This window comes from Drosophila yakuba, chromosome 2R, assembly GCF_016746365.2.
Source record: "Drosophila yakuba strain Tai18E2 chromosome 2R, Prin_Dyak_Tai18E2_2.1, whole genome shotgun sequence".
NCBI classification, from domain to species: Eukaryota; Metazoa; Arthropoda; class Insecta; order Diptera; family Drosophilidae; genus Drosophila; species Drosophila yakuba.
In genome coordinates this window covers 7,560,485-7,586,347 of record NC_052528.2, presented here as the reverse complement: position 1 = coordinate 7,586,347, position 25,863 = coordinate 7,560,485, and the positions used below count along the sequence as shown (strand labels likewise).

At 39.7% G+C, this 25,863-nt stretch overlaps 1 protein-coding gene and 1 long non-coding RNA gene across 12 annotated transcripts in view; one reads left to right on the top strand and one right to left on the bottom strand.

Moving 5' to 3' along the window:
- Positions 1-8,349, top strand: part of LOC6529580 (basic-leucine zipper transcription factor A) — an 11,958-nt gene extending 3,609 nt beyond the window's left edge. The window contains exons 2-11 of one of the 8 annotated variants that reach the window (XM_039371976.2): positions 4,507-4,569; positions 4,633-4,771; positions 5,124-5,238; positions 5,298-5,546; positions 6,048-6,284; positions 6,349-6,468; positions 6,685-6,738; positions 7,222-7,685; positions 7,819-7,927; positions 7,987-8,349. In XM_039371976.2, the coding sequence (XP_039227910.1) occupies positions 4,507-4,569; positions 4,633-4,771; positions 5,124-5,238; positions 5,298-5,546; positions 6,048-6,284; positions 6,349-6,468; positions 6,685-6,738; positions 7,222-7,685; positions 7,819-7,927; positions 7,987-8,103 (1,667 nt within the window). In that variant the 3' untranslated portion in view covers positions 8,104-8,349. Of the gene's footprint in view, positions 1-4,506; positions 4,570-4,632; positions 4,772-5,123; positions 5,239-5,297; positions 6,285-6,348; positions 6,469-6,684; positions 6,739-7,221; positions 7,686-7,818; positions 7,928-7,986 lie in introns of all 8 variants that reach the window. The other 7 variants (XM_039371975.1, XM_039371977.2, XM_015196614.3 and 4 more) reach the window with 7 other exon arrangements.
- On the bottom strand, positions 8,141-25,863 carry LOC26535782. Of its 4 annotated transcripts, XR_005560489.2 has the most exons (5): positions 25,008-25,863; positions 22,892-23,105; positions 10,075-10,287; positions 8,799-10,013; positions 8,141-8,738 (listed from the first exon to the last, which is right to left on the bottom strand). It is a non-coding gene; the product is annotated as an uncharacterized LOC26535782 (long non-coding RNA). The 4 variants fall into 4 exon arrangements; XR_005560487.2 differs by having other exon boundaries at positions 22,892-25,863; XR_005560490.2 differs by lacking the exon at positions 22,892-23,105.

The following is a 25,863-nucleotide window of genomic DNA, read 5'->3' as shown; positions in this document are numbered from 1 at the left end:
GTCAGGTTTTTCCACTTTCGGCGCCGCGTCTTCGCTGCCGCAGTTGCAGTCGTTGCAGTTGCAGTCGTCAAGCGTCCACAGCATTTTTTTCCACGCCGCACACACATATTTTCCTGGATTTTGTTCGGGGGCTCTCTCATAAATTTTCCCGTCAAACTGCTTTCTAATTTTGGCTTTCCTCACTTGTTTATAGTTTTCTTAATATATGCATATGCAGAGGCTTTTATATTCATTACCATCTCGGGTTGTGTAACTCTTCACGCGATCGGCGGCCATTCATGCGGTTCAGCCATCTGAACTTGGTTGCCAATCAAGAATAATGAATCGGAGAAATGGGGAAAACCAACCGCAAAGTAAGGTGGCGAAGCCCTGCGAGTGCCAAGAGCCCCATGCAAAAACACTGTGAACTGCAAGTGGACTGGCCAGCAAGGTTAATTGAATGTGGCAGGCAAATTTGTAAAGGTTGCAGTCCAAGCACTTTCGACCAAATTGCGGAGAGGCGGCAGCCAAACAATTGTTTCTGCACCTTTATAATTAGGGGCCTCATTTAACGGGGTTCTTTGGGAGTAAATATAAATACCAATAATAATATGTACCAATAATAACAAACATTATTTATAATTAACATAAAAAATGTTTAGTTTGATGCAGGATAAACATTTATGGCACATTAATTAAAATAACAATAACAAAAAATAATATGTACAAGTTATATGTATATTGGAATATTATTATCTTATCTTTATAGAATAAATTATTTTATAATTTTATTTCCCAGAATTTTATATTTATGTAGTAAAATCATTCATTCCCAATCAAACAAACGAACATTATCAACAGTTTTGAATCAACCTTCACTAAGATGATTATCTAGAATAAATAATTTTATTTTAAAGATTTTTATATGTATGTGGTTAAATCATTCATTTCAAATCAAACAAACTACCATTATCAACAGTTACTTATCAACCTACAATCAGATGATTTCTTCAGAAAATTCTTCCCCTTCCCACCACCTGCTTTCACGACCGTGGAGAGAATTCTTCAGAAACCTTAAGCTCCATGAATCATGCATTTCTTGACTTACTAACCCGTTCTCAGGTCGTTTTTTTTGGTCAAGTCGATAAAATGCTTTTGCTGACCCACATTGCACCACCCATTGTGGTGCGAATTTTTGGGGCAGCAGAGGTTAAAAGTTTTTATTTCGTTTTTGGTAAAAACCCGTTCCAGGGCCAGCTAAAAAATCTATACATATCTCCCATATGGACAGCTACAATAAGTCAGCTGTCAGTGTCGGAACAGGAAATCGAAAGAATTTTAAATTTGTCGTGTGAGTGTATGGCACCTGGCGAATTCAAATGGTTCTGGCAATAACTTTCCTAGACTTATATGCTGCACTATTTTAATGACTCGGTCATTTCCTCTCTCTTAAAGAAGAAACATTTTTCAACGGCCACCGTATGGAGTACAGTAAGTTCATTTCAGCACAGGTTTTCTTTGTGTTATTCTCATACACACATTTTTTTTTGTATTTCTGTATAATTTGTTTTCGTATTTTGCCCGTTGCCCGTTGTGCATAATAAAAAGCCGCGCTTGCACGGGGAATTATAACGAAAAAGTGCAGAGACGTAAGAACAACGAGAATATTGTATACACACATACTGGCACTTACTCGAGACTTTGTAAGTTATATGCTGAAAGTATGAAATAGCAAGACTGAAGCTCGCTTTATACAACCGAAGATTTGCATACCCTTTAAAACATACGTTTAACACTAAAAAACTGAGGCAAATAATGTCACATCAATAAATACAAAAATATACTTCTAATAACACAAGGGACAATCTAGGTTTAGAAAATATAAGGAAAGATTATCCACACACTTTTGCCAAGTTAGGCAGATTGCATTCAGATTCCTGATGTATCGAGTAAGGAATACCCTCTCTTTAAGTCATTGCAAGCAACTGTCTCGAATTACCACACTCTGCTATGGCATAAACATAGTGTTGAGAGATCTGGGGAGTGGCAAGCCAAAGCTGAGAATGGGATTTGGGGGCCGGTGGGGTAAGCAACCTGAGCTGAGCAATCAGGCCGAACCACTCAGCACACCAAGCGGGCCAAGAAAAGCGCGAGCTTGCAAAAAAATACGTACTTTGTATTTCAGTTTATGCAGCGGCACACCATATATTGTTTTTTTAGTCGCATGCCCGTGCACATGAATACATATATAGAATCCGCTTAGCTATGTAGTTACGGGTATATAGCGCTTATGTGCAGTCAGAAATCAAACAACTAAATTGATTATCTCTGCCATCGTTTCTGTGCTCCTGCTGCAAGTGCAGTTAAATTTCGAATTGCGCTTAATTAAGTGCAATCGGCTCTAAATGCATTAGCTGCCCTGAAAGTCTGTACCATAATTCATTTTCAGCTGGAGTGTTATAATTGCACTCGCCCTGATGGCGTAGAAATCCAGGGCCAGAGTTCAACTAATTGCCAGTTGACAGTTTCAAGCCAAAGAACCTTTAAATTAGTTTCACCATGGGGTGATCGGAGTGTCCAGATAAGAAAGTTAAGTGTGGTAATAGATGGACTGAAGGAAAAGGCTAAGTGAGCTGAAAGTGGGGGAAGTTCCGCAAACTATGGGAGTACAGTGAGTAAGCAAGAGTTTGTTACAAATAAAAATATGGTTTCGAAGCTAAGAAGTTGTTACTTTACTAGTATTTATAAATAGATGTAGTTAAGAGCAGGTGAGGTGAGGTATGTCATACTAGAGCGCTATATACCCGTAACTACATAGCTAAGCGGTTTCTATATATGTATGTATGCATATGCACGGGCATGCTACTAAAAAAACACTATATGTTGTGCCGCTGTATAATACTAAAATAGTCAAAAGTGAAATATATATTTCATAAATTCAAAAGAAATAGTTGAACTTCAAGCTTTTCCAAATAACCCCCTTTGCTGTCATTGTCTATCAGTAGATAAATTTCATATCTACCTAAACACAAACTATCAACTCGATAACAAGACGCACTTGAAAATTCAACTTTAACTCGCATCAGACCAACAACTTTCCCACTTTGCCACACTTCCACTTTTCACAGACAGTGACTGAGAGTCGAGGCTTCCAAACTAAATTAAATGATAAATGACAGCAAGTCAGAAGCAGACAAGAACACCAAACCAGACGGTTCCAATTGCGTAGATCGTCCATTTATGCACTGGAAAAAATATATAAATGATTAATAAAGGCATCTTTGCTTTTAAAGATTTACAAATCTTTTTTTTAATATATTAAAAGCTATTTACAAAGACAATAACATTTTAGTTTCGTTTTAAATAATTATTATGTTAAATGTTCATCTGATCAAATGAAAATTTAACTTGTTTTAAATTTTAAGGAGTTTTCTCAATTTTACAAGAGTTTTTCTAAAAATAACTTATGGAAGCATTCAAAGTGCTATAAAAAAACAAGAGAGAACGCTATAGTCGAGTTCCCCGACTATCTGATACCCGTTACTCAGCTAGTGGAAGTGCGAAGGAGAGTCTTCAACACTGACAGTTTTTGGCGGTGTGTGGGCGTTAGAGTGGGCGTGGCAAAAAGTTTTTTTGTAAATCAATAGAAATTTACAAAACCAATACAAAAATGAAAAAATATCAAAACATTTTTTAAAAGTGTGGGCGTGGCAGCTTTGGGCGGTTTGTGGGCGTTAGAGTGGGCGTGGCAACATGAATCGACAAACTTGCGCTGCTTCTATGTCTTTGGAGTCTGTATGCTTAATCTCAACTTTCTAGCTTTTGTAGTTCCTGAGATCTCGACGTTCATACGGACGGACAGACGGACGGATAGACGGACATGGCCAGATCGAATCGGCTATTGATCCTGACGCTTCCTTCTGCCTGTTACATACTTTTTAACGAATCTAGTATACCCTTTTACTCTACGAGTAACGGGTATAATTATAGGATTAATATTTTAGAGTATAATTTAAAGCACATCTGATATACATTTTTTCCCTGTGCAAGCATATGAGTACACGACCGAATTCGAATAAAAAGCAAAGTAACAAAAACATATATAAATAACCCCAAGCGAACCCCAACCCGAATCTACACACACAATTAAGAGGCTGTTTATACCACGCTTTCGCTTATCAACGAGCCCTGATCGCTCTATGGCGGTTTAATCGATCAAAATACTACCCCAACTTCTTGAAACCTTTCCCACTCCAGCTGCATTACATCTTCAATGGAATTCCTTTGTTCGAGGCCGAGTTTGTCCCCGAATCGAAAGACTGCATTTCGAAGGTGACTCATCCGTTTACCGGGGCATCAAGTGGAGCAAACCGAATTTTACGATCTTGCAGGGCTTCATTAGAGATTTGGTCGGTAATCTGATAGTTCCAGCATTAAATATCACTTGTTATTAGATACTGTAATGTCTGTCATAAAAAGGGCGATTCAAGGTACTCAACTCTTTTTTCTATCATTTCCTCATTGCAGTGTGCAAGGAGTGGCTCGTGCGTGAGGATGGCGCTTTGGCCTATAAACTCCAGTCCCAAGAGAGTAAGTACCTGAATAAAGTTAATGGCTAACCATCAAACTAATGCACGAAATCATTACCCCCAGTTAATGACTTCTACAAGGGAAATCGGTACAGAAACGCAGTGGTTCGTGAGGACTTCCCAACTGCCCTGCACGAACAAATCAAGGAAAAGGAACAGGCACAGCGAAGAGTCGATGCCTACAGAAGGCGTCTGACAGAACAGTGAGTTTTAAAATTATAAAAAAAATTCAAATATAAAAGTTGAATATTCTAAATAACAAACGGAAAGATTACAATTCAGTGCTTAAAATTTACAACATGACCATTTAATGGAAACAATCATTATTGCGAGTATTTCAGTTTTCTTACGTTTATCATTAATAACATACCTAGTCAATTTTTAGTTTCCATTATTCAAATCTGGAAAACATGTTGGCAGTTTCTTAATTACCTTATTTGTAATCAGTAATTGTTAAAAGAACAACAGAAGTGATTTTTAAAGACCAAAAATCGCAGAGGTCATGCGGCACTCTCTCACAATTTCAAGAGAACTAATCACCATTTTTCCCAACAGGGAGGAGCATGACAAGCGAGTGGCCAAAGAAATAGCTGACAAACTGGAGCGTGATCTGCAGGAGCAGCAGCAAAAGGAGCTGTTGCAGAGCGAGATAATAGCCAAGCAAATGCAGGTGGGTACCTTCGATATCTTGCCAATTTCTTTTGCCACGAGTAATTTACCCGATTGCAGGAAATATATGTTAACTTGCCGCCCGTACCGCCGCCTGCCACACGGGACAAGAGTCGCCCGCCGCCCCGTCCCGCCAAAGCAAGTATACACCTGCAACAGCAGCAGCAGACACAGCAGACACAGTCGACACAGCAGCAACATCAGCCAGAGCCGAGCACCTCACAGCAGGCTAGATATCACAGTCAGCAGCAGCAGCAGCAACAACCATTGCAGCTGCAGCAGCAACACTTCTCACAAACAGACAACTATGTAGGACTATCGCTTATACCAAATATTGTTGAGTTGCCAGGGGCGGCAGCAGCATGCACCACTCCCAGTAGAAATGCACAGGCACACAATCAGCTGCTGGTGAGTGATGTGCTATCATCGCCACAGCAGCAGCAGCAACATCACTCACGTTTTCACCATGCACAGCAGCAGCAGCAGCAACAGCAGCCGCCGCAGCAGCAGCAACATCAATCATCATCGCCAGCACGTCGAGCACCAACAAATGCCACCACATCTTCAATACCTAACATGCCCAGCACTTCATCCATAACTCAGCACCCTCCCACACACACCACGCATTCGGCTGACATCGATGAGCTGGTAGACTACGCCGATGTTGCTGACAGCATTCGCGAATACAACATCGCCGCCACGAGCACGACAGCAACATCGACCAGCGTTGTCGATGCAGTTGCAGAACCACTCCAGAAACAACGCTCCCCCTCTCACGAAAATCTCCTAAGAACCGAACCGAAATTTCAGAAATTGTCACCCGAGAAGTACGATCAACTTGTGGGCAATTTTGGATTGGGATCTGGAACTGTATCGGGATCGGGATCCGGATCGGCCAAGGCAGCTGAGAGGCACATGCAGCAACACGCCGACGACATTGAACTCTACGTTGATCCGTGCGACTATGCGAGTCTGCGGGAGATCGGACTGCCGCTGGAGGAGATTCAGGAGATGAGCAAGAAGCTGAAGCAGGAACAGAAGGATGAGGTAACAGTATTTGCTCTCTATGAATCACCTGATAACCTGATAACTAAATTGGCCTTTCTTTTAGTTGCTGGCTCGCCGTCTGCAGGCCATCGAGTCAAAGGACTGTGTGCGTCAGGAGCACAGGGATCGCCTGCTGGCCATTGAGGCACAGGACAAGGAACTGGCCAAAATGCTGCAGGATAGGGTAAGGCACACAATCTACCTACAATGGAAGACTAATACGAGTCTAATTTAGATAACAAAATTATGTATTTCTAATTCTGTTAAATTTAATATATAGTTTTATCACAGGATTGTTAGTTTTATATTAGGGTAAAATTCGGACTTACTTTTAAACTAACTTAAGCTTTTTCCTTTCTTTATTCCAAATTTAATTTCCGTACTGGTACTCAAAACGTAGATGAATTCCAAAAAACTGTTTTCCTGTAGGTACAAATACTTAGGAATCAGAAAGGTAAATTGTTTAAATTCAATTTTACATAATAGGATTATATCCTAGAAATTGCAGCTATCCATTAACAAACACATGTCAATACTCAAATTGTTTTATTTCTGGCTTGCTTATGAACTTACATTATTCCCATGCTGAGAATATATTGATTTCAGTCAGTAGTTTGCGACCATATAAAGTATATATATTCATGATCGGTATCGACAGCCAAGGCGATTAATCCATGTCCGTCTATCAACTATTGATGTTATTCGGTGTATAACACTCGTTATAAGCATGTATTTACCGGAAGGGTATTTAAACTACGGCTTGCTGCAGAGCTGTCTTTCTTTTTGGTTTTTATTTTGTGATTTTCAAGTTACACATTTTTATACACATTTTTGCCGATATGCATTTGAATTTGAATCATAAATGCAGTTAACTGCTGCAATTTCAATTGTTATGTGTAGAGTTGACATTACAATAACAAGCCACATGTCTTTCCAGGAAAAGGCCAAAGCGAAGAGGGCCAAGGAGAAGGCTCGCCTGCGAAAAACGCAGCAGAAGGAAGCCGCAGAGGCTGCCAATGGAAACGGTAGTCTGCTCTGCGGCACCAATTCCCACTGCGGTCCACTGCTGCCACTGCCCCCGGATTGCCTTTCCAGCAATGCCAATCAGTCACAGGCCGACATCGATGTGGAGGCCTACTCGAATCCCATAGACGTGCTTAACAGTAGTCGTGAACAGCGGCCCCACACCGGACCTTTGACCAATGGCAGCCTGACCAGAGACGGGGGCTCGAGCTCCAATCACAGTTCCATGCAGAGACAACAGAGGAACATGGTGCCCATTAGGGGAGAAGATGATATCTACACACTGCCCGTCGACAGTTGTAGGCCAGGTCCAAGGCCCCTTTCGTTGCACGTGACGGAGGCACTGCAACCAGTTCATAACCACAACTCCATGACCAGGTGAGTTGAAAGTTTTGTATCCATTGCTCGCAGTGTAAAAGGGTATACTAGAATCATTGAAAACATGTTTCGGGTAAATGGAATGGAATGGCCTAATGCTTTAAGTAACCTTAATATCATTCGATTACAACAGATCCGAGCATTATGGATCAGAAGCCGGATCCCACGACAGCTCGCATCAGAGTGGCCAAGACGTATCGCCACACATGAAGTACTCCAAGTCCGGCAATTTCGGTATATATGTATACAAAGACCCTCCGTAAAATGTATCGCTATATATTGATGTATATTTCCATTTCAGATCAATGTGCCAGTCCCACGCCGCCTTACATGCCAATTCAAGGTACTCGAAGATCAAATTCAAGTGAAGATCGTAAAAAGAAGTCCAAGGACAAGTGCACGCATCAGTGAACCATAATCACCTATTCATTATAATGCCTATAAACATACATAAGTTTTGTACTCTCTTGACAATGAAATTGTTTAGATCAAAATCATAACTTTTTTCGATTTATTCAAATCTTTCTCACATTGTATCTCTATAACTTAGAAGTAGCTTGTAGTTTAAATACATTTTTATCATGTATAGTAAAATAATTGGTTTCAGTGATAGTTTTGATATACAAAATCATTGGGCTAACAATAAATGTTTTTTTTTAAGAAATTATTAAAATAACTCTTCTATTCTGTATATGGGGGTTTTTAAAGAATTATTTCAAAAGAACTACAAATAAAATCGAATATGCATGTATTTAAGAAATGCAAGCTATTGTTATATTTGTAAAGCTAGATCACTTCATTCATTTCACTAAAGGCAAATAGTATCTAAACTGCACTTTAAAATCTCTACGTAACCAAACAAGTTACGTCAATTTATGATTTGAATGTGAATAATTTTTGCAATTGCAAATATATTTTTAACACACACACTCTTAGATAAAGATTATTTAAGAACACCAGCTTATGAACAGGTCAGTACATCCGATCCAAGAGTAATTCTGCAATAAGGTCAGATCTTATCTAATCACAAATGACGAGCAGAACAGCATATGTCTGTTGAAGAAAGTGGAATCTTAGGTTATACAGTTGTAATAGTTTATTCGGAGCTTTTACCTTCTGGAAAACTTTTCTGATCTTCCGATAGTCGTGCCTTTAAAGTAATTTCTTTTTTGCCTTATTTTTTACTAACATCAGCAAGTTTGCGTCCAATACCGGAGATCAAAACTTGTGAAACTGGTATTAAAAGTCACAAGTTAGGGTCTCAGGGAATCAGCCATACAAACATTTGCACATGTCACCAATGCCAATATTTACATATGCCCGGTTGCATTTACATACTTAAGGCATTCGTAATGAAATTGAACAAAAGTCCGGCTCGGAACACTTTTTTGTTGCCCACAATCAAAATTTGTTGCACCACCAACTTTTGTATGGCTGGGATTAAGTGGAGTAAGTGGTGCGGTTCGATTGGGATTCTTTAATCAAATGCGGCTTGTAGTCAAGCAAAGAAAGCTAGCACATTGTATAGTATGATGTGTAATTACTACTATACAACCTACTACCTCAATTTGCCAGAGAGAAAAAGGTCCTTGGTGTAGTCCTTTTTGCTAGGAGGTTTTGGTTTTTTAAGGATCATCTGGATTTCTTTGGTTCGGTTTTGGGTTGAAATGATGTTGGCAAACAAGAAGGAAAATAATGCGGAGAAATCATATTAAAAACGCCTATAAAGGAAATATGTTCAATTTGATTGTCAAATGAAATATACACAAGATTAGTCTTCAAGTAAAGTTAATACAACAGTGCCATTCAAATTGAAACTGAAGTTGATTATAATTATGCCGTTTTTTATTATTATTATTATTTGTATATGATTATCTTGTTAAACTGGTCGTTTTAATTTAGTTTTAGGATTAATTATTGATTGTTGGACTATTACTTATTATTTTTATAATTCGTTTGGCCTTAAATGGATCGTCCAATCAGTCAACTTTAGCTTTACAAGTTATGTATTTCCTCGTAATCATTTTTTAAGTTGAACTTTTATCCTTACTCCGCCATTATTCGTTTTTTAGATTTGTCATTGATTTTGTTGCCAAAAACCAGTTGTTTGCATTGACAGACTCCCATAATGCCGGTCTTGTAACAGATATAAAACAGCACAAGTTCGGATTTACGGGTTTCTGTTAATGGTCCATATGTAAGTATGCACCATTTCATGTTATAAGAAATCATTAGGGAGGTCGTGAAACTCAATTCGTCCCGAAGAATCAGGAAGCAACCCCTTTCATCCATTAGGTGAAGTTGTGAAATTGGAATCCTCTGAGTCAACTGTAAAGTCAAAGGAAAATTGTAATATATATTTAACTGTAAAGCGTTGAATAATACTTACCTTGAACATAGATCTTTGATTTTTTCCACAACAAAGTCAATGCTTAAATTGTCTAGATAGTTAAATTAAATTGAATTTGATATATTGAATTTAATTTGATAAGAGAAAATAGAGAAAAGCAAATAATAATTGAATTTATTCGTTATTGCCAGCACGAATGCCATTTATGTTTATGACTATTTGCTGATTGTTGTCACATAAGTTTCGGATAATCTGCAAGAGATAGGAAGATGAATGCAGAAAATTAATGTCACTACATTTGTCAAAATCCATATTAGATTGGTTTCTTTCGTATAAATCTTAGCCTAAGCGTCTCGTATATTTGAATGTTTATTATTTGTTTGCACATTGACCATGAATAAGCACCAAAGAGAGCTTTGTGAAAGAACAATTCCACTTGACTTGGCCTAATCCCCCATAGATTTGCCTCCTCGGCCACGTAAGCCGATCGGGCAGCTCACTGCAGTTCGATTCAATTTGCAACAAAGAAAAGCGAGCAGTGGAAAAATTGCATTACATATTCATCTTTTTGCCCGAACGTGGAAGAATCACCAAAAAAAAGTATAGGAACATAAGAAATAGTACGACGCGAAGCTAACCAACTGAGCTACACGGAGAAGGGGTATATACAGATGGTGGTATATATATTATGTGCAGCTGAGGATTGGGTGAGGAAACGTTGCTGCAGCTGAAGCTCAGAACCGAAACTGAGGCTGAACCTGAAGCTATAGCTATGCCACTATGCTCGGCTGAGCGGCGGCAGAGCGGCGACTGCGGCTGTATCTATCGAGTGTTTTGGCTATATGTGTGTTGTTGTCCCGAGTGTGTTGTTGTTCCCTGTTCCCAGTTGCCAGTTGCCAGTTCCATGTTGCAGCTACCATACTACATATGTACTAGTGGGGGTACCGGGCTCTGTGTTCTGGGCTATGGGCTCTGGGTTCTCGGCTCTGGGTACTGCTGATGCGATTCTCTAGCCGTCTTCACCCATTGGCCCTGCCACTTTTCCACATGTTTTCAATGCTTCTTTCGGTGGTAGCAGACAGTCGTCTGGAGCGCAGTTCGTTGGCTGTACCTATTTTCGCGTATTTCAGCCAGGACCTGCCTCAACAAATTCACAGCAGACAGACGCTACACACACACACCAGCGCACACTAGCGCAAAGGCACACGAATACCAGCATGAGGGGCTGCTTTCTGGTTTCCTTCCTATTAAAAACCGGTAACAGTGCGCAGCAGCAGCACCAGCAGAAGCAGCAGCAGCAGAGCAGCGCTGCAAATTTTTGCAACATGCTTTTTTTGCAACTCGTTCTCGGTTCTCTTTAGCTCTCTTAACCCTATCGGTAGCACTCTCTGTGTGTTTACCTTTGCTATTTAACTTAACATCAATTTTATCGAAAATATCACACATACGCCGTGTGCGCTGTACGCATAAATTTTATGGTCATATTTAAATGACTTTTTTTGCTAGCCAATTTCATTAAAAGTTCGTTATTTAAGTTCGAAAAAAGGAGTCATCCTTTGACCCTTTGCTCATTAATCAAAAATACATTTTCATTTGCGTCCAGTCGGCAGGATGCAATCATCTGGAAGCTGTTTGCTTTTTCTTCACTCGCTGCCTGTCAAGCGGCATTTTTGCCATTAATTTTAATTTATCCCTGGCAGCAGAAAATTAAATTAAAAGCGCGACATTTGCAATGTTTATTAGCTGTGATTGAGCACTTTCTTTGTTGGCCTTAAAACAACTATAAAATACATTGTAAATTCTTGTAAAATAGATTTGATTTTCCTATTAACGACGGCACCAGCGTTGCAAAAAACCAAGGCCAAAGCTCCCACACACAAGCAAAGCCAATGCCACACATGCATACACATGCAGAACGAGGAACCTCCACACAGACAGGCCAAAAGCGCCTATGTGTGTGGGAGTTGCACAAAATTATGCAATACGCTAAGCTCTTAGTACACTTTGGGCTCTAACTTTGGGCTCTCTTTGCAGAGAGACCTGTGACTCTTACTCAATGCCATTGTCATCGGTGTCGAGAGGGGAGAGGGGAGTGGAAAGGGGGAGAAAGCAGAGAAGGAGTTGGAGTTGGGGGCAAAAAAGAGTGGAGCAGAGTCAACATCATCCAACCAACCAATTCAATTAGACTCTGCTGCTTGGCCTTCGCTGCTCCATGCCCCCACTCCCCTCCACCTGCAACAATCCCCCTTTTTCGCCCTTTCTTGCCACAGACAACAGCAAAATGCGGAGTTGCGCGATGGCAACCCTGTACTGCAGATGGGAGAGTCGAGAGTTGCAGAGTTGATTAACCTTTGGGCGTTCTGTTTTGCAACTCCGTTCGTGGAGCTGCTCCGATTTAAATGCTGCCGCAAGTGGCGTTTGTGTTGGTGTGCCACGTTTGTTTGTGCTGTTGTGTGCCTTATGTGTCTCCTTCCGCAGTGTCTGATGCTACTCTTTTTCTCTGTGTACGGCTGTGTGAGTGTTGTTCGCAGTCATGTTAGCAGCCATTTTTAATGGCCATGTACGACTATACGACGGATCCAACAACAGCAGAGAGAATCCGGAGAACGAACCTCCATCTGCAGTTCATCTCACTTATGCTTCATTCACTCTAAGCCGCCAAACTCCTTCTGGCCCACAACATAAACATTTACACAGGGAAAAAAGTCTGGGTCTTGGGTAATTTAAAATCTATGTTTTCTTGATAGTTGGTTCTGGAGATATATTTAACAAAAAGGAATATTCAAATTTATTTTTCCATTATAGAAAAATCGATATACAAATGTTATTTTCCCATTCTTATTTTTAAAGTAATTAAATTGTAATTAATATTTTATTCTTATACAATAAGAGGTTTATCATTCTCCTTAATCCTTGCAGCAAGGAAAAAGTAAGTTCTTCCCAAAGTCGCAATTTATTTTACTTGAGACCCTGCTTTCAGGCACTTTTCTTTTATCCTGGTAATGTAAACTTTCTACTTTTCCTGGACTCTTTCGTCCTTCGTTCCTTCCTCCATCGCGTTGGTAATAGTAATTGAAATTTGGCGTTGATGCGAGTAAATGCCCGCTCTCTTTGCACACAGCCCCTCTCGCTCCCACTGGGTGCTGCCACCTCACTCGCACCGCTCCTGCACTTTTATTACAGTTGCCGCTTTTTGGCCAAAAGTTGTTTTGGCCTTTCGCTCCGCTCTTCCTGTTTGTTGGTGTGGGTCATGGCTGCCGCGTCATGCTACGGTTCCTCCTAACTTTGCTTTGTTTTTCCTCTTCTTTTTGCGTTTCCTTGCCTTTTTATTTTATTTTTTTTTTCGTTTGTGTTTTTTGGTTTTTGGGTACATTGACTGCCTTTTTTTATGGCCGAGTCTGGGTCTGGGTCTGGCTTTTTGTGCTGTTTCTGGGCCTGGGACAGCCGCACTTGCCGTGTTTTGACTGGCACTTTGTCGCTCGGTTGTTAGCTGCAGGCCCACAATTGTGCAATATTTTTGTCGCCAATTAAATCATATGGCAGATGACGCGTGTCTCTCAGCGTTTTGTAATTACAAGATTCTGAGGGCATTCCTTGGATTTAATTCCATTTTAAATTAAATTCTTAATATTCGTAAATATTCGCAAATAACCTGTATGTAGCTAACGTGCGTCGTTGTCTTGTTTATTTTAGTAATGAACATCCCAGATTTACTGATTTTACTTTCGATAATAATTAAATTGGATAATAATTGAATTGCATTAATGTAAATGAAATCCCTTTAATGCCACTCGCTTTTCTGAAGATCGACCAATTCCGGTCCAGAATGCTGCATATATACACCAATTGATCGATCGATCCCCATGGCCCTTGATGCCGGGACCATCTCAACCTGTTCCCTCGGCTTTGCCGCAGTGTCTTCCACGCATCTTTGCCGTCTTGGGCTCTTCTTTGGGCCTGTTGTGACAGCAGGAGAAGAGTATCTTTGGCTGCGATTTGTATCTGCACACTCGTATCTCTTATTGGCTGCTGTTTATTTGCTCGTGCGTTCGCTTATTGAGTTTGCGTTTGCTTTATGTCTGGGCGCAGGCGATGGCGATGACGATGGCAAAGGCGAAGGCGTTCAATGAACTCGCAAACTCGGAAACTCTGCGACTGAAAACCCTGAGACAAGACTCTCCAGACAATCGCTGGCAAACTTTTTCCCTTCTTTCAGCTGCTTTCGTTTTTGGAGTTTGTCGCGAATTATCCGCCGGATGGTCAATGGTTCAGTGGCGGAACAATGGAGAAGGGCTTTATTGAATTTTATCTTCTTTTTAGTAGTTTTTTTTTAACTTGCATTTATATGAACATATGAACATCAGTTTCAGTGAATAATGGTAACAATCAATAAAAGATGGTTTTCACTTAAGCAATTTGTATGGGTTAATCCCTGCTAGTATTTCGATTGCTTCGATTTAGTTTACACCTTAAGAAAACTTTTTTATATCATTTTTAATTTACAAATTAAATCCTAAGTTAATCGTCTTTTTTGAGAGAACTGAACTTTACCCAATTTTCAGTTATATGAAATAATATAAATGAATGCAATGAATCTGTGTAAAATTCTTGTTAACCAAATGTAAATAAAAAGTTCCAAATAATTATTCTCAGTGAAAGATTAAGCACCTAATTGAAACCAAAAGAAATCCCCAGATATTGGACGAAAAAGTGCATTAAAACCCGGAGCAGGGAGTGAGGCACCCCGGAGATATTGAAATAACTTTTGGGGGCAACAATGGAGGCGGAAGATAAGCGGCGCAGTATCCTTCCTTGATATAATTTGGCACTCCAAGAGCCAAGAGAGGGCGAAAGAGGGGGCGCACGTGAGCAACCAGACACACACACTGGCACAGCTGCAGGCAGGCTGCCTCATGTGGCAAGATGAAAAAACTTCAATGTGGCAGTGGCAGTATTCCAGTGCGAAGTAGCGTAGAATGACGTAGCCGGAGGAGAGCGGCGGCACACAGAAGCGAAATCGAGGAAGCGAAAAAGCGACGCCGGCAGCAGCAGCAACATGCAATTCCAAAGGTCAATGACACGCAACTTGCAGCGCAGCAGCAGCAGCACAGCAGCAACAGCAGCGATGCGCGATTAAGAGAACCTAAGAGAATGCGCTCTTCCGCTCTCTTTGGCAATAGCTTTTGGTGCTTAAATGTTTTGCCTTTTAAAATTTGATTTCTTTCATGTTCGACTTTAAAAAAATGGGTTGCTTACGTTATTGGTTTGTTTTTTAAGAATTTAAAATATAATAGAGCTTTTATTTCTGAACTACAATTATTATAATATTAACTCGAAATTCAATGATATTATGATATATGATATATGATATAATTCAATGATATATTTAGTAAACATTAAACATTATTATTACGTATAAAAACTTAAATGATTTTTTAGGTTATGCGATTAGAGCATAAAGGACTTTTTAAATGCAGCAACCATTTAGGTTAAGTACTTGTAAAGTATTAAATTCTCTATTTTATTTGAGCTGTCAAATCAATTTTACAGAGCGGCAAGCTACAAGCAGATTTGGCAATATTTTCTTCGAGTGCATTCCTGTTGGGGAGACCGCTGACGATTTCATTCACTTTGCATATTTGCGTACAAACACACAGGCAAACAGGAAATACGCGCAGCTTACACACATTTGCTGCTGTCTTTTTGTTTGTTGCCTTTCCATTTTTGTTGCACGTAAATTCTCATTGTAGTTGATTGCATTTCACGCCCCCCTCGTGGCGCCCACAACTGGCATTTGTTCAGAGCCCACCCACATGTGCCACAAATTACTTTTGCAAATTTTCATATGCCAGAAAAGCGGGAGAGAGCATCCGTTGTCTTTGGCTTGAGTGAGTTATGAGTGCGAGTGCAGGAGATTTTGATTCTGCTCGACTTTTCGGCCAGTGTGCGTGGGTGCCGGTCATAAATCTGGCACAAAATTGCAATTATTTCCATTAAAACGAGATCTTTTTCCTGTGGGAGCAGCGGTCCTCTCGCAGTTGACATGCCAAAGTTTGAAAGTAAAAAGGAGGCAGGAAAGTTGTAAAGAATCCCAGGGAAAGAGGTATGAAAGTGGCGAAATTAAATCAGTTTCTGGGACGTCGATGATATAACTGATAAATTACAGTTATTATATTTGGGTTTAAGACCACAATGGTTCTTTAAACCTCGTTATATAATATAGCTTGAGTTTAAGCTTGAGTCTAAGATTCCGAAGATAAGGTGACTTTAAGCTTAAGAGATACATGGACTTAATAGTTTATTGAATTTCAGCGATTTAAAAGGAGGCAATGTGGGAGGCTATACTCAAATGTAGACAGTTTCTAAAAAAATCGGCTTTATTGAACAATTAACAAATTCCACCGCCGTTGAGAGATATCCACAAATGCAATTTCCACAATGAAAACTCATAAAAATGGTTGATTTTTTCGGTTTCTATACCTTTTACGAGTGTTGTGTGAGTGAAGACAAGCAGCAAACGTGCAAGGCAAACACAACAAACACAGAAAAGCAGAGAAACAAAGCGTTTGCGCTAAAAAGTTGGGTTAGGTTAGGGACGCCACATGCAATGGGCCATGGGCGGCGGTTCGAGGAAAGCAGGGGGTGAGCGAAACGGGTTCAAAATCCTATGCAACATGGCAACTAAACAAAAGCCAGAAGGTAGACGAACCAAAGTCGCACCACATCAGGAATCCAATAGAGCGTGGCAAGCGGAAGGGGAAGGGGAAGGGGAAGGGGGGTTCGGTTCGGAAGGGGTTTAAAACGGGGTTAGGCTGGGGAAAGGGGGCTTCGAGGGGAGTGCCTGAAGAATGTGAATGTGTATGTGCCGAGGGGGAAGAACGGCGTGAAGAAGCGGCAAAAAAGCGGGAAGAACGGTGGCAAAAACTCGTTTTATGGCTGTTGCAGAAATTGAATGCAACGTCACTGGCTGAGGGGAAAAGGGTTACAAAAAGGGGTCTGCAAAAGTCAAAGAGAAGGCCAACATTCTGGCGAGCAACCCGGGGTCGAGGATCGCTTAAAGCCAAAACCTGATTATCATCTTCGCCATTATCAACATCGATTCAATGCCAATATGTGTCTAGCACCACGGAAAATCCTAAGCCAATAAACGGACCTTCGAATGTGCCAATAAACTGACTTTTAAAGCTATTTGGAAATTTACAATCTCGTAAATCAACAAACAAGATCATTAAAACGTTGCTTGTCGAACTACATTTCATTGTGTCAAAACAAAAAGCAATTTCAAGTATTTTGGGTTTCAATCAAACATATCTACGATGTATGTTTAAGAATTAAACTACTACTAAGCCCAGCATAACCAATTATTTTTTTAAGTGTATTTTTCTCTGATACCTCAGCACCAACTTTATTTTTCTCCCTTTGTTAGCTGCCGAGTGCAGTGCGCTTAGCAACTTTAGTCCAATTAGCAAACGAACCTAATGTAAATACACAGATCTAATTACGCATACGCCGTGTAGACCAAACATATAAATTCAACCAAGAAGCTGAGGAAGAAGTGTCTGCTAACCGGTTGCAGTTCTTTCACTTATCCTTTCGACCCGTCTCCTGGCTCCTTCTGTTGGCCTCCTCAAGGCAGCTGCCAATTAACCGCAGTTCCCTTCTCCATTTTGAATTCAAACTCCTTTCTTCTCTGTGTTTTTCTGCTTTGCTTGTTAGAAATGAGCCCTTACTTATTCAGTCATTTTGTATCTTAGCTCGTTTGATTTAAAAGCATGTTCCAACAATACCTAATTTTTCTCTTTTGCTTAGAATTGTAATTGTACTATAAATGTTAATAAAACAAATATGCACGTCAAATTGATCTTATAATATTTATTTGGAGTCTTTAAAAATAGGTTTTACATTTATATTGCCTGAGTATTTAGTAAAAGTGCGTTCCTTTTATTTTGCACCAAAACTTTCAAGCCTCGTTGAGCTGCACTTCTTCTTTGACTCGAGTTTTGCGTTCTTTTCCTTTTTGTATTCAACTTTGTTGCATTCAATTGGCTTCTTTGGCGAACTTCCGCCTTCGGTAGAGTTCTGTTCAGTTCGAGCTCATTGTCTGTTTTTCTGACTTTGTTCGGGCCAATTCTTTAGAAGTTCCTTCTTTGGTTGGCGGCATAAATTAGTTGTACCGTTAAATGTAGCAACTTGGACAGCAACAGAGGATCGGCGAAAGGGCTCAGGATAGCGACTATATAATTTTCGGGCAATTTTTGGTCGACACAAACGAACGATTGCGTTTTTACAAGGCATCTGCTGGTGTTGAACGAAGGCGGTAATTTGGGCTTATGTTTATGATAACATCTGATGAAATTGAGACCTACACTATATTGGTTACACGATTTGGCAGTGATCCACTTAATAATCAGCAGACTCAGAAATTGCACAGAAAATTAGTTTGCAAGCTTCAACTCAATTGGTTAAAACCAAAATGAAGAAAACGTTTTTTACGTGCATTATATGTAGTGATGCATCTGCAGATTCACTATCTACAATCCAGTTTCCTTTCGTGTATAGGGAATTTCGGGTAAGGCGTTTTAATACTTGAATAAATATCGTGGACGGAATGGTAGGAACGGAAATCCAAATCAAGAATTAGTTTTCTTAAGATGCGTATCATATCACACAGTAGAACCAAACCTGTGGAATCAAGGAAATTTACCTCACCCTACCTATGTCAGGTTCGACAATGTTATACTCTACTCTATTATACTTATTTGTTCCAGCATTCTTTACTTTACCTTAAACTTTTATTTTCTTTACTTGTAAAGAGGACGCTAGAAACTTGTGAAGTTGGTTGTTGCTTTTATCATCGGTAGACTGGGCTCTTTAAAGAGTTTTCCGGATTGATCCTACAAGCATTTCACCCTCACACATTGCATTAATTAATACCAACTATCTATTAGGCAATACTTGGTAGTGAAGTAAAAAAACAACAAATTTAACAACATTTGTTGGTGCACTGGAATGTATGAATTATTTGTTACCCACGTAATTGTGTTATGCCAGCACCAGTTTTTCACATCAATTTCAATTTTGCTTATTTAAACAGGGGTTTGTGAGACTTTATTTATTGTTGTCGGTTAGTCCACTTTTTTAACGATTAAAATAGCTTCTATTGTTTCGGGACGGCCTATGAATACATTCCGTAATGTGCTGCATTTCGTTGTAGTTGTGGAATCAACTCGGATTACAAAATTAACGAATGTATAGAATGCATAAAATTAATAAGAAAAATATATTACAGCCATATGAAATTGCAATTTGTTTACATACTTTACTTCCCCCGTGTTATTAACGAAATAATCATTCCACAAAAGAAGGAATTTTATTGTTAATCTATTAATTTTAGATACTATGCTCTAGTTAGGCAGTTATCGAAACAGTCTCGATTTCAGACATTTTAGATATGTGTATACAAAAAACTTGTGTAACAAAAACGGAAACAAAGCCTTAATGAAACCGAAGACCAAATGGGGAGCCAGGCGAAGGAAGGGGTCATTTTCTATGGCTAATGAGAAACAGTTGGTTGGGCTATGCATGTTTATATTTACATATATGATTGTATATATGTACATACATATATACGATTTTATATATTACACTTGCGTGTGTATATCCAAGCTGGTAGTGTTTGCAAATGTGTGTCACAGTGGATGACATAATTCAAAGTGAAACGGATGACATTCATTACGATGCATTTGAACGAGACCAGCGACAGCAGCAGAAAAAACGTACATATGGAAATGCTTCGAAAATTGCAACGTACACAAAGCTAACCCTTTATACGACTTGGAATGCAATCTCTATGTGTTCCCCCTGACTCTCGCTCACTTTCTCAGTTCCTTCTTGCATTTCCCTGTATCTGGCGATGCGGATTCCCCCTTTTCTTTGATGGTCATGCTCTGAATACGGTTTAGTTTCTTTTTGCACAAGTACAGTTATGGGGCAAGTTCGGAACCTTTTTTTCGAGAGGGTGATCCTCATGCACATGCGCACCAAAGTCAATCAAGCAGTTCGCCAAGGGTTAATCTGTCGTCGACCCTCCGTTGCAGTCAGTCTACCGCTCTGAATTCATCTCCGTTCCAATTGCTTGGCAGCAAAAAGTACACAATGGGGAAGCAACTGGGAAAAGAAAACAAGGGACAGAACCAGCCGCGGGTGACCAGGATTATGGTCGTTAGTTATTGATGACACAGCAGGAGACCGAGCTTTGAACAGGTGCATTTAGTGTGGCACTTTGTGAAAGCCAATATGGCGTATACGCAATTCTGACCAGCAATTTGTGACATCAGCAAAGTCACTTGAGGGTCTGTATTTGCTGGATTATGTGATCTCATAACGTTGCATTATTGAACTACACATGTTTACACATTACACTTTTATGGCAAATGCAAGCTACAAGCTTTCAGAGCAATTAAGCAAGAATTAATTCAATTATCGTTTACAGCTTTAGCTGAAGAATTTTAGTAGAATTCCTAAACATTTTTTTTATTATTAACATCTGCATTAACCATTTTGTCAAGTAGCAAACATATTTCTTCGCTCTTTCTGTACCTAAGCATCAGCCACATTTTTCAAACATTCTTCAGCATCTTTAATAATAATTTCTGATAATTGTTTAGCTTTTATGCGAGGCTACTTATCCGCCTCTTTCTCACTAACAGACAACGTGGCGTATGCGTTATATATACTAATTGAAATGCTTTGGCTCAAAATAAGGAAGGAAAGAAGGTTTAATTGTGCCTTAAGCTGCTTATGAGTCCCGTCATCTCTCATCTTCCATCGCTATTTCGAATTTTTAACGGCTGCATATGGCAAAGAAGGACAAAGAGGAAGACATCGTATCCCACGGATACACAGATACACAAAAGACCAAGAACATGGAATTTAAGTGGGAGACGGGGTGCTGAAGTACTAGAACTTGCTTTGTTGTTTCTGCCAGTTCTTTAGGAAATAATTACTGTCATCTTTAAAATATCGTATCGCATGAAAAGTTTCCCACTGTCTTGCCTATTTTACCCTCTCCTTACCGTTTTATTTTGTACGCTCTCTTCAGACTTATCAAATAAATCTGATTTAAACTATTATGATTCAATATTTGCCCATATTGATTCCCAATTTGGTTGCATTTTTCTGGCGTCAGAGAGGTGGAACGTGGAATCGGAGAGGAGACCGCCATTGCTGGCTAGGTTCGGCATCTCAACGCACGACGATGATGCGATGACGTCGTTTCCATGGCTGCCAGAGTACAGTCGTAGAAAGAGAGGGTCTGGTGGCGAGCGAAAGAGACGGCAGCAGATGGTGGGAAAAGGGGGTTGGGGAAAAAACTTTATATAGACAACGCATCGCATGCATAAACTACAGAATTCCTTTTAAAGCGTAAAACTGCATCCGATAGATACAAAGATGCTCACAGACACAAGCTCGCTCACAGTCAAAGATACAAGCTGAGAGACTTTTCTCCAGTCTATTCATCTATCTGTGAGTGCAGCACTTCGCTTGTAGATGTGCTTGTGCGCTCTCAGCGACTTATTGGTGTTCGTTTCTCTCCGTGTATTTACTTTTCACATTGCATTGCTCATATTTACTTGAAACTCAATTTGCAAACATTTTCCGCAGCCCTTTGTTTGCTCAAGTTTCAATTGTGGTTCTTGTTTCTTTTTCATCAGCCAGCTTTGCTTTTATTTCGCCTTTATTACGCATTAAATTTTAATAATTTATACAAGAAGGAGTGCATTTGTCAGTGCTACAGGTAGTAACTTAGTTGCCAGCAAGAAATATTGAAGTGTGAAATGTAATACGACTCCAGTTGATCCTGAACATACATACATATGTCGATCACAACTTGGAGTAAGTATTTATACTCAATTGTAAAATAGATTCTTAGCCAACTGCTGGGGAATATATATTAATTCATTGAGCCTGAGAAATTATAATTCATATCTAAATATCCTCTTAATATATCAAACGAGGCACCGGCTCATTCAATGCCTACAATTTGTGTATTTATCTATGGATTTATATGGATCTCGTTTGAAATCCAACTGCTAGTCAAACAACTTCTCCGATTTCGATCCCAGCTAATGCCGATTTTACAAACAAAATCAAGGTTAAATATTATCCGTAAATCGATCCCACTCCGCCTATAACTCCAATCCTATACCAGCTATCGTACTTTCCGCTTTTGAAGCTTTTATTTCTAAGTGCTTGCTAAACAATCAAATTATTTGTATAAACAGCCATGACATCAGCAACTGCTGACAGCTGAGTAGAGTCGAGTGGGAGTTGTATGGTTGCAATAGGAGCGGAGGCACAAACACAGCTGCAGGATGCACAAAATCAATGTCAAAGCCTGCTGAGTTCAGTTTGGCGGGGCAAGGACATGGGGCTTAGGACAGTGCGAAAGAGCGAACTGCAAACTCAAAATCACCGCTTGACTGGCGGCATATGCACTGTGGTTCTGTGTGGTTCTGAATGCCCCAAGTACCTCCTGTAAACCCAGCGTTCCCCTGGCACATCCTCCTCATATGTGCTCCCACAACTGGTTTCCAGCTGTGATGACTGCCGGGCGGTTCGGAGGGTACGAAAACGAGACGGGAGTGGAGTGGAAAGGACGGGTCGGGTCGGGGGACGGGACTGGAGAGACAGGAATAGTTCCCCAGCAATGTTAGTTCAAGGGCGGAATCAAGGCTGAGCTCGGTTTTGGAGCTCCCTGCTATAAATAGCGGCTCTCTCTGTCTATCCAGACGGCATAGTGGCCTCTCTTTCCCTCTGTACACCACACGGCGTATACGCAATAGCTGCAACTCACCACAGAAAAGGAAATTGCACGGCATGTCCTTCGGCGTTCGTTCGGTCCTTGTTGTTGGCATTGTTGCATGCGGCTTGGCATCCTCTTTGCACTTGAACCATTGTCCTTTGGCACCTCTACCCATCCCTTTTGCACTTGCCCAACAAAAAATGTAGAGTTCAAATGGTACGAAAGAAGGAAGTAGGAAAAGTACTGTTCAAGTCCTGAAAGGATTCTATAAATTCACATTTACTCTGATTTTAGTTTTGAAATGGCTAGCATTACTGTTTATGGTGCTTTCAGGTCCTTTGTTCAAAATCATTTATGCATCAAGTTTTATCGTTTGTTTTATTATATAGTTTTAATTTTAAAGTCTTTTTTGATCATTTAACTTTCAAAGCATTTCTTTCTTACAACAGGTTTTGTTTTTAGAAATATATTATATATTATGTATAATATATATATATATATATAGTCGAACTAATTTTAAGTAGATTGCAAGAAAAGGTTATATTATAGCCATTCTATTTAATAATTAAACAGTCTACGCTACTTTGGTTTATTGTTTTGAGTTCTGATTTCTATGGAAATGCTGATGATGAGTAATTCTAGTTGTAGATACACAACATGAGCAAATGGCCGAGAGAGGGACAACCACCAAGTGCAATGGAATGCCCCTGCCGTTCGCAGAGAATTTAATAATTGCACTGCCCATTCTACTTTAAATACTTCACTCAAGGTCGAAAGGAAACGCCGTCGGACAATGAGTCAGAATATTTAGTTCATGGGAGTAAGAGTATAAAATATGAAAAATGCAGCTCGTTCGGGATAAGATATCAAATCAGTAATTCAGAAACTCTACAGACAATATTAACGCATTTACTATGTTTTGAAATGCAGAGGGTTTTGAAAAGCTATGAGTTTCCAATGGAAAAAAGTGCTAAAATTCTTTAAACCCTTTCTTACATATAGAAAAGAATAAAACGAGATTTTTATTCACACATTCAGTGTTTGAAATGTCGAATACTACTTAAGAGGCATACTTTGTGGCATAAAAGTGAAGCTAGCGGCTTTCAATCAGCTTTGGATTTAAATACAAAAATGTATTGGAAAAAGCGAATAATCTGTTTATTATCATTATCAGTCAAGGGGGAAGCCATTGGAGGCAAAGGCCGAGTGCATTCAACTGTCGTTGGCATGACGCGCATTTTAATATTATAAATAAAGGAAGGTAGAAAGAGAAGGGATGAAAGAGGGGGGCGGACAAAGTTTTAATTTATTAATGTTCCCCACTTTTGTAGAATATTTCGAATATTTTCAAGCAAAATTTAATTGGAATTATATTTTTAAGTACTTTTTCGAGCTGAATTTTCTTTTTGTAGGAGAACAAAAGCGCCCGAACACCACTGCAATTTGCCTTGAGTTGGAGTATCTGTGTGTGCTGCGGTTGTCTATGTGTGTGTGCATGTGCATGCGCACTGCCAATTGCAATTTGTTGTTCTTGGCTTTCGTAGGGCCCCCGCTTGTTGTTTTTGTTCTTTATTCGCTTTTGGCCTGCACTTTGCCTCTTGCTGTGTGGATGTGTGTGTAAGAGTCGTGTGTGTAAGGGTATGACTTCATTTCCTTTGTCGTAGGTCATCATCAATTGCACAGAAAATGCGTTTTAATTGCCTTCAATTGGTTTTCGGCAAGAAAATTGCAGAGAGATATTATTTTGTTTTAGTTTGATTTTATATATTAATTAAAAAGGGTTTGTAAAAATAGTTCAACCCCGAAATCTACTAAACGTGGTGAAAAACATAATTCAAAAACTGTAAGAAAAAGGACAGAAATGTGTATTATTGTGAGTTTTGTCACATAATCCAAGATCAAAGAGTGGCGCACAAGATGGTTTTAAAATTTCGCGATACCTAATATGATTGAGATTAAATACAAAAACGGATCCATTGTTATTTTAGCATAAAAAAAGTGTACTCATTTATAACTTTTTGATATAAATCCTAGTGCTATTAGATCGATTTTAAAGGTATAAACGGGTTTTATCAGAGAATAAGTTTATATTGTATTAATTGAATGTTTAATTTATATATTAATAAGTGTTAATTTTGTGTTAAGTATTTGGTTACATTTCACGCACATTTTATTCATTTTTCTCATTTGACCGATCACCATTTCATAGCGTAGTAGAAGTATAACATATTGACAAGTTCTTTGATTTCAGTTAATATTATTTCTTTGTTTTTAACGTTTGTATTGCATTTAGCGCTGCATCGCCGCCAGCTCCAAGCATTTCAAAGTCGCGTCCCACACTGACAAAAGGGTAGAGAACTTATTCGCCAACGCATTTCGCTGCCAGGGTTGCCACCGCGCAGAAGGCCCCACAAAATAAGGAAAAAAGAGTACGGAGACGGGCAAAAATGGTAATAAAAGCAAATGAATCGCACCAAGTGCATCCAATGCACACATACAAAGGGGTGGACGAAGGGGGGCACCAGTGGAGGAGGGGAGGGGGAGGGCAAGCCGGCCGCTTTTTGCGTGGCAATTTGTTTGTGTGTATTGCAATTTCTGGCTGCACTCTCCCGTTCTCTCTCTCGCTCTCTCTCTCTCTTTCCCTCCATCTCATACACACACACTCGGCAATACTTAAGATTTGAGCTACATATATTTTTTAATATATTTCCCCTTTGTAATGTGCATTTTAATCAATTTTCTCGCTTACCAGTGGCGCAAAAAGAGAATGCAAACAGACATCCTAGGTTATTCACGTCTTTTTTATTTTATGAGACGGCACACTTGATCGCACCTGTCAAATGCAAGTTATTTCCCCCTTAAGGCCACATGAATCCGTCACAATTTGCAGTGTAGTTACGCACACACATACACGCAGCCAATACGAGTACACCCACACGCACACAGCTGCAGCGGGAAGAGGAAGCGCGATTCGCGAACCGCCGTGTGCAACGAGACTTTTGCAAATGAAATGCAATTTTGAG